The following is a 16878-nucleotide window of genomic DNA, read 5'->3' on the forward strand; positions in this document are numbered from 1 at the left end:
TTGTTTTTGAGGACATGAGCACAGGAATGAAATAAAGGTGTAATTGAAAACAATTGTTAGAAATCTAAAGCAGGGTGGGAAAATGCAGATTCATGCATCCCTGAGATGCTTTTGTGGTTCACAGAGATTAAAAATATAAACTTTTACTTCCCCAACCATTAAAAAGGGTTTTAAAAAAATACAAATGCATCAAATGCCATTGAGAGTGGTCCATGGCAACTTCACAGAAGCATCAAAGTTCTCTTACTAGTACATTGAGATTATGAACCAGAGTTCATTAACATTCCTTGACTGCATTGACAGGAAACAGCTTTATGGTAATAAACCTATAATGTATCAGAGATAACACTGTTACAGCCACACTCCCTTTCTCAGTCCACAAAGTAAATGAATGGCCTTGTTAAGACAGATTAGAAGCTCTTCATTTCCAGTACAACTCCATATTTCCTTGGTTTTGTTTAATTAGGATAATGCAACTACTTTTCTATGGTTCTGTACCGCTTTTTGGAAAGCTGTAAAATAGCTGATCCCAACCTGATTCTATTCAGATGTTTTGGACTACAGCCCAGTATTCTTGACCATTGACCATGTTGGCACAAGTTAATGGGAACTGAGGCCCAAAACATCCGGAGAGTGCTGTCCTGGGGAAGGCCTTGGAGAAGGGAGGAAGTGAAAGAAAAAAAACGTTACTTCACTAATTTGTAGAGCAGCTATGTTGGTCTTTAACAGCACAATAAGCAGAATCTTATGAGACTTTAAAGACCAACATTTATTTATTTATTTACCACTTTCCTCTTTGCACAGGATCCAAAGTGGCTCACAGTGAAACAGTCTATGAAAGTTTCTTCCAGTTAAGCCACCAGAAGTGCCAGCAAATTAAAAATTCATCACAGTGAAGATGATTTGCAGAGGCTGGAGAAATTACTTTTGATTTACAACTCCCAGAATCCCCTAGCTACTATGGTCATGATAAGTCAGAAAGATCAGTGTGAGCAGGCAAATATGAACAGGGCAAATTGGTCAGTAAACATTGACGAGTCTCAGTTTAGTTGCTTGAATTTGTCTCCCTTCCCTCCAGTTTTTCAGCTCTGCATATTTACTATATGGATGTAATACTAAAACATGCAAATTAGAAATTAATGACTTCAGTACACCTGCTTGCTATGTAAGCACATTGAATTAATAGAGAAAGAGCTATGAACACCAAATAATTGTTCTGGTAGACCTAGTAAATGCCTAGATAACTGTTTTGTCCAGGCCCCCAGCATGGTTTTATGGCCAACTTCTGCTGGAATTTCTGCCTGATGTTGACCATAGAATTACACTGGAGGCTTAGAAAGATAACTTCTCTAGATATTTCCAAGATCCCCCAGAGCAATGAAGATGTGCTTCGGCCAGCAGCCCAAAGCATTGTTCATTTCAGGTAAGAAAAATAGAGTCCCATGTTACATGAACATTGTATTACACAAAGGGACCTGGAATGGACCCCTCATGCAATATATGTTCCTGTTGTAAACATGCAAAGGTTGCTGTGAGAAAACATGCAGGAAACACATGTCTTATTTTGAGTAGAATTGTAAGTCTTGCACACACCATGGCCCTTCGAGACAGGCACTTTACCCAATGGTCTGATCCCAGGTTTTCTGGTTTAAACTAGATTATATGAGTCTGCACTGACAGATAATCTGGAATAAACAGAAAACCTGGGATCAGATCCTGGGATATAGGGCCTGTCTGAAAGGGCCCTAAGTTTTTAAAGGGAAGTGTAGCATTCTTTTTGTCACTGCCACCACACTGTTGAGATTCAGGTACAACCCCACCTTGGCCTCAATAGTAGGCAAGTGTGAGTCCATACCACCACTAAAGAGTGCATTGATCCAGGTCCCCAATATGCTTGATATGCCTATCAGAACTTGTCATGTAAATTGGTCTCCACCAGAAGCCTGCTGCATGAAACCAAAGCTGGGAAACATTACTTCTTTAGCCTATAACTCTCGCAAAATTCTCCTGTGACCAGACTGGCTCAGGGATTCAGGAAGTTTTGCAACACAAAGAAGTAACTTTCCCCAGTTCTGTATGAACAAATGATACTGGGTGGATCTAGACAGCCCCTTTATTGCAGAAACAATAAAAAGGGGGCTGTCCAGACAATGTTCTGGCAAAACCAGAAATAATTCACCACAAACCAAGAAAACCCTGGTTTGTGGCAAATTAATTTGATAGTGGGTTTATTCCGTACTTTCTTGGAAGGCACGGGATAAACCCACTTCTGGCATCTGGATTGCAGAATATTGGCCTGAGAAAATTCTCAGGCCAACCCTCTCCCTCAAAGTACTTACCCAGCCTCCATTGGAGGGCTGCTGCAACTCTCCCAGCACATGCAAATGATGCATCAGAAGAAAGGGGGGGGGGGGGGGGAGAGAGAGAGAGGAAAATCACTCCTGCCCCCTTTTTCTCATGGCATGTCATTTCTACGTGCCAGGAGTGCTGTGGCAACTCTTTAATGGAGCCCAGGTAAGTAGTTTTCTTTTTAAAATGGCTTTTTAGGGCTTTTAGGGAGTATCCCGGTGTCCTCCCAGGCCAGTTCTGGAAGGACATCTGGACACCCACCTCAGAAAGTGCGTGCTTTCTGGGGTGCATGTGGACCGGGCCCCAGGAACCTTTGCGTTTTTTAAACGTTAATGCTCCTGGGATAAAGCCCTGTCTGGAAAGGCCCACTGCTACTTCGTTATGTCCCTTGGTAATTCTGATTCAATTTATTCTTTATTTTGGGCACTTTATAGGCAATTTTTCAAGGCCAGCAATATAACAAATAAGTACATTGGAAGCAGAATTGTACCATGACCTATAAAGAATTTGCAAGTAGTTTGGCTTAATCTCAGAGTGCCCCTGCCAAAGAGAAGCTGTTTGTTTCTGAGTCAAATAGCCTTTTTTTTTTTTCTGAAGCAGTGCCACCAAAAGATTTGGGAAGGGGCATCTATTGCTGAGACAGGTGGTTTATTTCTCCCAGGGTTTCTTCTTCTCACTCATGCAATGCTGGGGGTTTTGATCTTTTCATAGCAGCCTGTAGCTATTGTGGCCTGACCGCCAGGGGGCCGGTGGCCCGACAAAGGATAAGTGGAATAAATTACTGGGAAGAACAGTTTTTTAATTCTGCTTGAAGATCTAAGGGAATACAGAACAGTAGTGAAGCTGGCAGGGGCAGACCAAAGAGGCCTTCCGTCTTGGTTCCAACGCCCACCCCCACTCCCTCCCTTGCTGCCCTCTGAATATCTCCAGTTGAAGTGTGGGAATTTTTCTTTTCTTTTCCCTTCTCACAGCTTGCAGGGCCACCTCCGCTTCCCTTTGTGAATTTTTCCTCTCTGGGCAGAAGGAAGGATGTCTTTGCTCCGGACTGTTATATTTTTTCTGACTTTCCTGAAGCCTCTAGAGACTACTGTAAAGGAAGGTGCTGCTGCTCCATTTCTTCAGGAGCCTCCTACGTCCTCCGGGAGGGCAGAAAGAGCTGGAGACATTCACTCAACAAGGCGCATCATTCCCAAAGATGCACTGCTGGAGACCCTGGGAGAATTTGGCAGGGTGAGAAGGTCAGGATCCCTGGTCAATTATAGAGGGTGGCCGTTCTCCGAAGACCAACTGAAATGGGGAAGGATGCGGAGGGGAACCGAGGATGAAGATTCCCAGCCATATGTTCCAGGAGTAAAAGTGGAGTTTCCTCGGCCTGGTAACTCAGGCAACCTCCATCCAACCAAGGCCTTGGTGCAATCCAGCACAGACCCATCAGAATACCAGCCCCAAAGGAGCCCAGCAGTTCACGGAGCCACAGAACCACAGAATAACATGACCATGGCTCTAGGAAAACGTCCTCAGATCCAGAACCCTCTGTATCCAGTCACCGAAAGCTCTTACAGCGCATATGCTGTCATGTTCCTGTCCTTAATCGTCTTTGCTGTGGGTATCACTGGGAATCTCTCCGTGATGTGCATCGTCTGGCACAACTACTATATGAAAAGTGCCTGGAACTCCATTTTGGCCAGCCTTGCCTTCTGGGACTTCCTCATCCTCTTCTTTTGCCTGCCAGTGGTCATCTTCAATGAAATTACCAAGAAGAGACTGCTGGGAAGCCTCTCCTGTCGCATTGTGCCTTTCATGGAGGTAAGCTATGCCTCTGTTGTACCCATTTGTGTTGCATGCTACTTACTATATGCCATTTGAGCTTTGGCTGATCTCTTTACATTGCTACTTAGCAAAGTTTATGCCTTCTGTGAAGATGTGTTCTTTATCCTTACCAAGAAGGAAGAATTTCAGATTGGTTCAGCACAGTGAATGGACAAACATCACTAGCCCTCTCCTTAAAATAGTCATAGCTGGTTTTCCAGAATACCAGGATGCCTATGAAAAAAGGGAATATGTGCCTTCTGTGTTATGAAGAATGTAATATCACCAGTAATATTATAAATCAACTGTTATGTGTGCACAACTGATCTATGTTATTTTTCTGAGAATCATGTGGTCCTGCTGATTTGATGAAATGCAATTCTGTAAAGCCCTAGTTGACACACCAAACAATAAGGAAAGCTGTCTTGCTTTGTGATTGGTCATTAGAAGGGCTTAAATCACAACTCTCCTGCAGTGGAAGAGAACCTAGATTAAACATAAAGAGCATACATTCATCTCGACATCTAGTTTGAACATCAGCAGTGATTTCTACACTGAGGGTGGGAATCATGGAGTCCTCCAAAGTTTGTTGTATTGCAAGCTCCAGTATCCCCAACCACCATAGCCGATGGTAAGGAATGCTGGGAGTCACAGTCCAATAATATCTAGGTGGTTACATAATTCCAATCTGAAAGAAAACAATATTCACATTTAAAACAAATGAGGAAATAAAGAGGCCACTTTCCTCATCACAACTAATGGGTGAACATATAGCTAATTCTGAGTACAAGCTAGTACAAGCAAAATCTTAAGTCCCCCTAGAAAGATGACAGAATTTAAATAATAATATATAGCACAAATAAATCCCTTTTATCAGTGAGGCATGAACCCTTCCTAGAGGCTGACAATCAAAAGCTGTATTCAAGCTATACATTTTTGCAAATATCTAATCTCAAGTATTAAAGGAGTTGAGCAAATTGTCTTGTAGGACAAGAATCCTGTTGGGTCAGTAAACTGACTTAACTGTAGGTTACAGCAGCAGTGGTGTGGGAACCCTTCTGGCACAATGATCACGAAGAGAACAAGGAGAAATAAGATGCTTGGAGGAAGCCAATTTTGTCTGCCCTCTCACACCATCACTGTGAGATCCCGGAAAACCTGCAGCTACTGGAATTCTGACTATAGACAGAGAGACCATAGATAACACTGAGCAAACTATGAGAAATTATTATTGTGAATAATATATTTTTACTCAGGGTTGCTAGGTGTGGGTGGGGCAAACAGCCTGACAGTTGGTCTGTTCTAGTGTCTTTAACAGAGGTTTGGAATGCAGAAATAAGTACAGATTTTGGGCTATAAAATTCCCCCAATCCTCCAGCAAACATAGACACTAGGTAGTTATACACTGCAGCACTCCTGAAGATAATTTTGCCAAGTTCTGGAAATAACTCAAGCTTTTCAAGACATGAGCAAAATATGACCACACTTTTTAAGTGCTGTTATTAAAGGATTTGGCAGGCAAGGTCAGTTCAGAATCTGAGAACTATTCCTTCAAATTCCCATCATTTTTTTTCCTTGGGCAGAAACCTGTGCTTTTAACTGGCAGGTAAGAAACAGAAATTCAGGAATTGCAAGGAAATTTCACTACCACACTGAATCAACATGCTGGGAAGTGCTTCTCAACTGTCTGCTTGTCACACCCACTTTTAAAGTAATAGAAAATAAACAGAGGCAGACCAATACTTTTTTAATGATCCCAGAAATGCTTTCATTCTGTCCACGCACTGCAAAAAATATTTTGAGCTATATAAAGCAATCTTCAAACATGTAAAAAGACAATTGTAGGCAAATGTTGGATTTTGTCTCAAGGTAGAACCTCAAGGTAGACCCAAGTTATTCTGCATATTGCTGAGCTGATATGAACTTTAATTAATTAACAAATTTATAAATTGCAGTGGATGTGAGTTGAAACCTGAGATTCACCCAGTGTGTAAGGACAGCCTCATCATTACAGGTGTTGTTAACTAAGACCCATTCTACATTACCTTGTAAAATCCAGATTATCTGCTTTTTTCTCGATTATATGGCAGTGGAAAGCTCAGAGAAGGCAATAATGCTGGGGGGAAAGGAAGGAAAAAGGAAGAGGGGCCGACCAAAGGCAAGATGGATGGATGATATCCTTGAAGTGACTGGATTGACCTTGAAGGAGCTGGGGGTGGTGACGACTGATAGGGAGCTCTGGCGTGGGCTGGTCCATGAAGTCACGAAGAGTCGGAAACGACTGAACGAATGAACAACAACAATATGGCAGTGTAGATTCATATAATCCAGTTCTCCTTTGATAATCTGGATTATATGGCAGTGTAGAAGGGGCCTAACAGAACCAAAAGATCAATGGACTATGTCTCCTTTTGCATTTGAGGCAGGTCTGTGAACAGGTAAATTGCATCTGTCAAAAGAATACTCTAGATGTACCGTATTTCAAGTAGAGATGGGAATGATGGGCCGCATGGGTCCCTAACAGCTTTCTGGGGATGTTTAAGATTTCCCTCCGGGGTCCCATTTGTTGGTGTGTCCTTTACTGTTGTTTCCAACTCACAGCGACCCTAAGATCTAAACCCTATCACAGGGTTGTCTGGGTCAGAGGCTCACCCAAGGTCATCAGTGGGTTTCAATGGCCAAGCGGAGAATCAAACCATGGTCTCCTGAGTTGTAGTCCAACACTCAAACCAGTACACCACACTACCTTCTATTAACTGCTAGCACTCCAAAACACAGGGAAGTAATTTTCAGGGAGGCCAAATTAAGCCAGCTGCATTGGCTTCCATGGCACAAAAGTGGAAGCAGATCAACTTAAGGAAGTGTCAAAAGGTTCAACTAAAGGATTAATCCTATATATACTTAGCAGGCAGAAAGGCCCTTTGAATACAGTGGTAGGATTGAATATGGAATGAATCGCACAGGCTGTATTTGCAATGTGTATGGGAGCAGCCCTCTAGTATCTATGTCCAACAGTAAATCTGGATTTAAGCATACACAGCTGGGATAACCACCTATTGCTTCACTGCTTTCATCTCCTCTTCTCCCTTCTGCTGTTTCCTGGGGGTGGGGTGTGGGGCGTTAGGCAACTGTTTGTTGTACCTGACAATACCTACAGGGCCATAGGTTTCCCATTCTCCCCATAAGCAATATGCACAGCGGTGGTACAAAAACACACCAGAATTGGTGATGATGGTAATGATGACAATAATGTTGCTGATTGCTCAAATGGAGCACTAGAATCACCTGTGCACAAGAGATGACTGTGGTACTTGGTTGGTTGTTCCCTGGGAGTTTAAGTTTTTTCAGAGTAACAGTTTTGATAGTTGGCAGATGATGAGTTTGGATGCAACTGCACGTTTGTAAACTTTGTTTATCAGTTTTTGTGAGGCATGTGCAATATGGCTGTTCTGACTTGGCCTTTTGCATGTGTTAGTTCTCCCAACTCACCCAGTCATATAGTGTAATAATAGATCTTTGCTTGCTTGAAGAGAACGTGTCGCCTCAGCTGCCAACTACTCTGCTCTTCTCTGCCGAGTTTCTAATTCAAGGCAAGATGAGAGCAGTGCAGGTGGTAGAACATCTGTGAGTGATTCAGAGCTTGGCTGTAGGGATAGCTCAGTGCATGGAAGAGGCAGAGAAGACAATGGTATTGTTTGGCAGGGTCACTGGCTATTGGGCCAGGCAAGAGCTTGCTGTAGGAAAACAGAGAAATACTGTCATGGGTCAAGGACTTATTCATGCAATCACAGAACCTATCGCTGCCAGAGGCCGCCACTGTATACTCAGAAAAATGTCTGCCAACACCTGAGAATCAAAATGTTGTACACTTTAGCTGGTTGCTCAGCACCCTCAATTTTCAAAGCTGTATATATATCCCGTATCATGTCAGAAGTGAAAATAGATCATGAATTTTAATATTAGTGTTCATTCAGCAAAATTTCTTGTTAAAATAAATTTGCTTTTGGGCAAATTCTTTTGAAAACCAAAATTGTATGTCTTCATTAGACCTTGTATATTCTATAATCTTAATTTGTTTGCACCTGGTTTACTTTATTTTGCTGCAAAGCTTGTAAGTTGTAGAGGAGTTGGGGACAGGAATCATTTGCTCCAGCAGTAAGCCCTTGAAAATCCTGCCTTCTGTGCTTGTGCATACAGTAGATATACATATGTGATACAATACCGAGAATTGCCCTGATAAGGCCATGCTGATGGACCACAGAAAGGATGCCTCCCCCAAACTCTGAATCAGAAGAATCATGTTTTTATCAAGGAGATAGTGGTGGTGGTGATGGGAAAATGTGGAAGTAGGGGTATGTTTATCAGCACTACCATGAATAATATGTAAATCAACTTTGTGTATAAGTTCGGGATAGATTTAGAGACCAAAATTATGGATGTTGATATGTTTCCCTCACTTGTATCTCCAAAACAAATTTTTGTTTTAAATTAACACTAGCCATAAAAATGGAGGACCATTGGTTTAATTTTTTGTTCATAATATTGCTTCATTTTTCAGGTTGTAGGATTTGGTAAGTGATGGATGGTGAGGAATCTGATTTTAATATATGTGCTATAATAACCTTACAGTTATATTTTCTCTGTTCCCACACATAATTTTGGTTTGACATTTCATTCCAGGTAGGCTCATAGTTTCAGTCAAAAGCCCTGCTCCCCGGCACCCCTCCTTTTTAAAAAGTGAGTTTATTTCTTGAATTGCTCAGATTTGTGAGTGATGGGTTTAGGTTTTTTTGTTTTTGTTTTTCATGTCAGGAGCGACATAAGAAACTGCAAGTCGCTCCTAGTGTGAGAGAATTGACCGTCTGCAAGGACGTTGCCCAGGGGACGCCCAGATGTTGGATGTTTTACTCTCCTATGGGAGGCTTCTCCTATGTCCCCGCATGATTTGTGAATTTTGATGACCCATGGAAAAGTATAGTGTCATTTTGCATAGCGGGAAAGCACCAATCACTGTCACAATCTTCCCTCCAGAAGAGGGTAGATCAGGGCATTGCTCCAGCAAAGCAAAATTCACCACCCCACCATGACATTTTCCTTCAGTCCACTAATTTCTAGTATTGTAGTAGCTTAAAACTTCAGTTGAACATTTAGAAATAGTTTAGACACTCAAAGATAAAGAAAAGGCAAGTTTACCAAGGAAATGCAAACACAGCAAATGTGAGAACTTTGGGTATGAACACTTTTCAATGCACTACTCTGCTATGATACAAATTTGAGGACAGAAGGAACATTTCATTGGGGGTGCAGCATTCCTGCTTGGTAGGTAATAACTTCAATTTTACACACACACTATAGTTATATCCCTTTTATAGCTCACTAACATTTGCCCTCCCATTCTTGGCTTCTTATTTTATTTATCGTGTCAGGAGCAAGCCAAACAGTTGTATTGCATTTTTTAACAAACAAACAAAACAAGTTTGCAAGCTTGGTAGTTGATTAAATGTCCTTTGACCAGTAGCTGGCCACTCTGGTGTTACTATAAGAAGGTCCTTCATTGTGCATGTAGCAGGGATCAGGTTGCATCACAGCAGATGGTCTGTAGTTTGTTCTTCTCCACACTCGCATGTCATGGATTTCACTTTGTAGCCCCATTTCTTAAGGTTGGCTCTGTATCTCGTGGTACCAGAGCGCAGTCTGTTCAGCGCCAAGTTGCTTCTTAGCTTCTGGAAATCAGGGGCCAACCAACTGAACAATTGATATGCAAAGCAACATTATGCCGCCATACCATTAAGCAAAGTGGGGCAGCGGCAATGAATTGGAGGGCAAAGGTGTGTACATTTTGTGTAGTCTGCTGTTGCCAGATGTGATGTGGAAGACCATATCCCATCACCATTGTTGACATACCATGATCTTTCACCTAAAAAAGCCTTGAGCTGGTCTTTAGGCTGGTACTACAAGATTATCTAGACTGCTAATATATCTCAGAGAAAAGTGTGGGTGTTGTAAGAATTATCTAAATTTTTGTATCTCTCCAGATTAAGATTAGATTGAGAGAGCATCTACTCATTTCTTTAAAGAGCACTGTGAGAATCAGATCTTAGAGGCACAAACTGTAGCCTGGAAGTGCTCTGTTAATTGTAGGGTTGGCTCCAGTTAAAAGGACACGGAACATTTTTGAAGAAAGTATGCCTCTCTTCCCAATTTCCGATGTTTCTTGCACTCAATGAATGCCCCTTGTTCCCTTCAGAAGTGAGCGGGTGCCTGCAATTAGGGCCCTGAGCTTTTGGGTGATCTGTAGTCCAAATGGGGCGTTGTGTTTCCTGAGGCTAAGGGAAAACCGTGTTTGTAATAGAGAGCGCAGCGTGGGGGGGGGGGGGGGGGAGGACAGCCCAACTGATATTTATTCATGTAGTTCATTGTGTTTCAAACCCACCCAGTCTTTGGCATTTTCTGCTGCACACTTTGCCCTCTTCCCTTTTGGCAAACAAGGATGTTTTCCTAGGACTCTGAATGCAGCGGAAATTAACAAGGACCGGTTGGGGACATCAACAAACCTACTTGAACTCATTTGGTGCTCAGAGAGCGGATGCATTTTGGTAGGAAGAAGCAGAATGGTAGGGGTGGTTTGTTTAGAGGGGCTTTCAGAACCAAAGCTTGTTTAGGGAGAACTTGTTAAGGGCCTGGGAATCTCCTCTGCACTACAAGTGTGTCCCTACCTTCCAACCACAATTAAGTACTAATTGGTTTTGGTAAGTACACTGGGCCTTTGATATCCACAGGAGTTTGGTGCAAGAATCCCCCACGGATACCAACTCTCAAATGCCTAAATTCTGTTATTTACAATGGCATAATAAAATAGTGACATATAAAATGGCAAAATTTTAAGTTTTGCTTTTTGGGTGGGTGGGGGGCAGCTCTCATTTTTGTTGTCCATGGTAACGGAGGGCCAGTGAGGTCTGATCCACATAAAATAGAATGAGAAGAGTTCTCAGGTGGTACCATTACAGGTGGAGGATATTTAATGTTTCCCCAGCTACCTCATAAATTGTATTTAAGTAGCAAAGAAGCACATCAAGAAGGAAGATTCATCTTAATCCTTTGCTTGTTATCCTGGTTTGATTTGAAAGAAAGTTTAAGCAAAGGTGTATTTTAAGGTTTGACTTGATCACTGACTGGTGCAGTGCAAATATGTTTTGTTATGTATCAGGTGTGGCCTCAGCCTGGTTTCCTGGAGGATATTTAGAGATGGCAAAAAAGTAGAGGAGGCAGGGCTTACAAGAAAGCCACTCTGAAGCCACACTAGAAATTTTAATTGAGTAAATTGGAATATGACCTGGGTTATGTGGTTTTAATTGTTGTTTTTATGTTATGTTTTAATAGGTGGGTTTTAATGTTTTTGTTTATTCATTGATGCATGTGTACATGCGGCATTGAATTGTTGCCTCTGTAAGGCCGCCTGGAGTCCCCTTTAGGGTTGAGAAGGGTAGGATACAAGTATGGTAAATAAATAAATAAACAATCTATTTACTTAAACATATTTATCTTACATTTAAACCAAACAGACATTTTTGATTAGCTAAATTGCACCAGACAACAATCTGTTTCTGTTCTCTGTGCTTCTAGGTGTCTTCCTTGGGCGTGACCACCTTCAGCCTCTGTGCTTTGGGCATTGATAGATTCCATGCAGCCACCAGTCCTCAAGCCAAGCTCCGGCCCATTGAACATTGTCACTCCATCATTGCCAAGCTCGCTGTTATCTGGGTGGGTTCCATGACCCTTTCTACACCAGAAATCCTCCTCTGGCAGTTGGCACAGGACACCTCTCCAACCTCTGGCATAGTGACTGACTATTGCACCATGAAGCCTTCACAGGATCTGCCCGAATCAATTTATTCTTTGGTCCTCACTTACCAGAATGCCAGGATGTGGTGGTACTTTGGATGCTACTTCTGCCTACCCATCCTCTTTACTGTCAGTTGTCAGCTTGTCACCAGAAGGATCAGCAGCACAGACAAGACCGATTGCCGTGGTAATAAGCATGGGCAGTGTGAGAACCAACTCAATTGCACAGTGATTGGCCTGACAGTCATCTATGCTCTTTGCACAATTCCAGAGAATGTCAGCAATATTGTTGTGGCCTATCTGTCCCCTGATATGTCTAAACAGACCCTGGACCTGCTAAGTCTCGTCAACCAGTTCTTCTTGTTCTTCAAGTGTTCAGTGACTCCTGTGCTGCTGCTGTGCCTCTGCAAACCCCTGGGCCAGGCCTTCATGGACTGCTGCTGTTGCTGTTGTGATGAGTGTGGTCAAGAAGCTGCCTCCAATGAGGGTGGCTCAGATGGCAAGCTGAAAACAGAGATGTCCTCGTCCATCTTCTTTGACAAGCCTCGAGAGTCACCTCCTCCTGTGGGGGCCATCGGCACCCCTTGCTAAGCTCAATCATCCTTTGGGGGGAGCATTAGCATTTTTTTATCAGCTTCTCCCAAGACCAAATGTTTTCTTCTTCTTTAGTATGAATTGGTCAAGTGACTTGACAGTGGAGGTTGGAGTTGGTGTCATCACCTATTTGCTGTTCCAACAAGAGTGACTTAATGACAAGACCTCAGAGACAGCTGTCTTCTCTGCTGAACAGCTATGAAGGCTGAAAAGGTCTCCTAGACCAACTCCAACCCAATCCTGGACATGACGAGAAGGGATGATGCCCCAAGTGAGTGAGGTTCAGAGAAAAGATTAATTTTAGAATCATAGACTCATAGAGTTGGAAGAGACCACCAGGGCCATACAGTCAAATTCCCTGCCATGCAATTCCTCCAGAACAGAGATCATAGCATCTTGGACAGGACATAGTACACACTAACCCCTTCCACTCTTTTTCAGGATCTCACTTCCCTCTCTCCAGCCCAAGAGAGACTACATCATATACAAAATATAAGCACTACCCTAGCCTCAATAAACCAATACACTAGGTGGAAAATACATGTCTCCTGTGGCACATACCTTTCAATATGTTGTACAGTGGCTAGTTGGTTTGTAAACTTCTTCCAAAGTGAAGTTACTCACTTGATGTGGTCTTTAAATGGAAGCACATTGTTTCTTCTTCTTCCCAAGGGTTGGTTTACCTGGAAAGTGTATTATGTATCCTTGACATTGTGGTAAGAACTGAAAATTGCTTGGATATTTCATGACCAAGTAGTTATCTTCCACCTAACTTCAGTGTACTTAATCAAACTTCTGTTGACACCAATGGGTATGTGGCTAATAGTAGCTTTGAATTGTTTGTTGTTTTTTTTTCTACAACTACAGCACAGGAAGAGAGTTAGTCTCCCCTGCTTGACACCCTTCAGATGTGTCTGGATATGATGGAAATTGTAGCTCAGCATATCTAAAAAGCTGGGGGACACTGGGCTAAACCTCCTGCCTGTACAGCACGGACCCTATTTTAAAATAATTTACACAGATACAAGTGATATGTTTTATGTCATATATGGTCTAAGCCTAGTGTTCCCTGTTCCCCAGCTAAACAGCAGCTGCTCCTCTATTTGATGAGTTCACAGCATTAGAGTGGAATAAACAGTGTAAAGGATGGCTAGATGGATTCTGCATCCTGTGTTTTTACAGAATAATGCCACTGAGTGGATGGGTTCTCTCTCCAAGATCATAAAAATCTGGAAAACACTGGATTATGTCTCCATCCAGTAACAAAAATGATTTAATTGCTATGATTTTGCAGTATCTTGAAAGCAAGAAATGCCTTCTGTTATATGCAAGCTCCAGTTCTCATGTGCATGCTGGGGATGCCTTCCCCCGGGAGCAACACTGATCTAGGGGACACATACACAGAGCTCTTTGTTGGGTTCAAGCACCACCTGTGGCTGTAGGCTTTGACAAGGGGCAAGCTGTGGCTTGCCCATGAAGCCAGAATAGAACGCTCTACAAAACCAGCACAGAATAGCTACAGAAGTCAAATGGGTGTCTGTTCAAAGCTCAAGCCAGAGGATCTCACTTCTGTGTCTAATGGCTTGAGATTTCCTGAACGGAAAGGCTCCCTCTTCATCACACTAATGAAAGAAAAATGATTTGTCCAAGTAGTATAAATGATAATACCATTGCAATGCCCTCCACATTCGACATTGGTTTGAAGAGTCATTTTACACACAGATGCTCAAATGTACAGTCAGCCTCCCACATTCCCCGTGAAAGTGGCAAAACTATAAATAAAAAACATGGGGTTTTTTTCTACCCGACAGAACATCTCTCTGGTAATTAATCTCTAGGTTCTTCAGTGTGACTCTATGGTCAACCTCCTGTGGAAATTGACTGCAGAGACAGATTGAAGGACCTAGACAGACCATATTAATCAAACTGACAGAAGTTAAACCTGCAAATGTGGAGGGCTGGCTGTAGATGAAAACATCTGGGAAATTTGAATTGCTGTTTATAGTTACTTCATCTCAGCTTTGTTTGCTTCCATGAAACTTTATGTTCCTGTTTCTTCCCTGCCTGTCTACCCCAGCCGCAAATATTTTTATTTTTATTTTTAAAATTACATCAATACATGAAGGAACAATCACAGCATACGGATGTGACAAGAACACCTTGAACCATTGCCATGCTCTGAGTATGGATTGTGCATATGGCTGACCTTTACAAACATAGTATGCATACTCCTGGGACCCATAACTAGCAAAGACCCTTAAGTGTCCACTTAAGGGTCTTTGAATGTCCATCATTCAAACTCCTCAACTAGCTGTACAGTTAGATAAAACGAGGCAACTGCTTCAGTTATGAGTTTTGTGAAATGAAATCACTTTGTTTTTCACTATTTTTCTTAAACTTTTGGTCATAGGGAAATTTATGGGATTTTCTCTCTCTTACACTAAGGCTTATTATGCACTTTGGCCTAGGTGCATATGAGAGCATTTGCTGCTCTACCTCAGGCACCAAATACTTTTGGCTGGCCCTGTAAACAGGAATGTATTAAACGACTTCAAAAATGCTTCTGCATTGCTCTACCCTTTTAGTGTAGCCTCTGAGGTGGGAGGCATTCATTCATATTCAATAACACACCAGTTTACTATAATTTCGCCTCACCTCCAAGTGCCCACATTTTTTCTTCTAAGCCAGTATCTCACAGTATTGGGATAACAAGAACCAGATTGTACTCATGCAGAGAATAGCCCGAGGTCATGGTTCATGTGTAAGCAAGAAAACAGAAAGATCCAAATTTACCCATTTCACCTTGTTGAAAGGTTAGGTTTTTAACAGATTTGGTGATGCACAGACTGATTGTCCAGGTTAACAAGTTAATCCACTAGGAGCAGAAAGTGCTAAAAAAAGCTTCTAACCTTAAGATTCTTTGCTTTCTTCAGGAGTAGAAGATACATATGGGTTTTCCAAGTATACAATATACAACAATTGAGATATACAATAAAATCCCAAATACATGATGATTGCTTTTATTAGCCCGTTCCAAAAATACTAAATGAAAACTGTAAAAAAAGACTAGTTTTCAAAAGATAGTAAAAAAAAAAAAAACTACATAAAAGAAAAGTAACAATGTCAGAATCACTGGCCAAAATCCTGTTTAAGATGTTGCTTAAGTTGTTTAGAATGCTCTTGAAGAAGGGCTGATGGAGGAAGAGCCCCCACCTTCTGTTGGTTATGTAAGTCCCATTCCTTTTTGCTCCCTTTAGTTTTCTTTAGTTAGTAGATTGAAAGTGCCATTGCAAATGGGAAAGGTCTCAAAATTAGTTTTCAATTGAAGCAGATGGTGGCTGCTCTTTATAGATTGATATATCCAATGTCATTTGCTTTCAGGTGCATTTAGCTGTGTTCCATCAAATAAGGAAACCCCATACCATGTAATAATAGCAATAGCGGTTCAAGAGGCTGTAACATGAGCAAAGCAAGGCACAACAAATCTGACCTAACCAAGATGAATGTTCACGTTTCCCAAAAGTGCTGGCAAATATTGTCTTGCAGGATATTAGGGCATATCCATATATGAGGGTCTCCATATCGAAAGCTGCCAGGTATCAAGTGACAGGAGTGGCTTCTAGACCATAGCTGTGACCACTCAGGGGTTGCACTGAGTTAGATGGCCCTGGTTTCAAATTGTATCATCCTCCCACCCTAATACTAATCTATGATTTACAATGGCATATCTCTCTCCCTCAACAAGTGATGTAGCATTAAGATGAACACCTTTTGAGAACGCAACTTGGCTTCCACTATTCCTTGCATTCAGCTGTCCTCCACCCGCTCTGCTTAAGCAAGTGGCTCCCAGCTCTGTTTGTTCCTTGCTCCCTTTGGATTGCACCCTCAGGAGCAATAAATGGCACTGAGAGAGGGAGGCAGTTGCTAGGGGACAGGATACAACAGGGGGGAAGAGATCAGTGAGGGCTTTGTGTAGGGAATGACACCCACAGTTCCTTCTTGAGCCTGCTGCCATGGAGACAAAGCCTCTGTCTTTGTACAAAGAAAGTGATGTTTGGATTGCTGCCCCCATTAGCAAACAGGAGCAGTCCTGGGTAGGCACACTTGATGTATCTCCCAAGGAACCATCTCTGACCAACAGACTAGGCAATGGCATTTTCTCCCTTATTGGACAGAAGGCCAACCCTTTGCTCTTGAACTATTCATCACTTTTGATGAGACCTGAAGGGGGGTTTGGGGGGAGAGAGGAAGGGCTGTGAGGTCAGTGCTGCAGTAGTCAGGCCA

At 42.2% G+C, this 16878-nt stretch overlaps 1 protein-coding gene across 1 annotated transcript; it reads left to right on the top strand.

The window, feature by feature from the left end:
* The first annotated feature begins 3146 nt into the window (after positions 1-3146).
* Positions 3147-13132, top strand: GPR37L1 (G protein-coupled receptor 37 like 1). Its single transcript, XM_060772495.2, has 2 exons — positions 3147-4155; positions 11782-13132. The coding sequence occupies exons 1-2, from the start codon at positions 3379-3381 to the stop codon at positions 12589-12591; spliced, it is 1587 nt and encodes a 528-aa protein (XP_060628478.2). The 5' UTR covers positions 3147-3378; the 3' UTR covers positions 12592-13132.
* Positions 13133-16878: the final 3746 nt, after the last annotated feature.

The sequence above is a fragment of the Anolis sagrei genome, chromosome 4 (assembly GCF_037176765.1).
Source record: "Anolis sagrei isolate rAnoSag1 chromosome 4, rAnoSag1.mat, whole genome shotgun sequence".
Taxonomy (NCBI): Eukaryota; Metazoa; Chordata; class Lepidosauria; order Squamata; family Dactyloidae; genus Anolis; species Anolis sagrei.

Coding starts and splice junctions, on each gene's coding strand:
- GPR37L1 (XM_060772495.2), top strand. CDS start 3,379: ATGTCTTTGCTCCGGACTGTTATATTTTTTCTGACTTTCCTGAAGCCT. Junction 4,156..11,781: donor GCATTGTGCCTTTCATGGAG/GTAAGCTATGCC, acceptor CTGTGCTTCTAG/GTGTCTTCCTTGGGCGTGAC.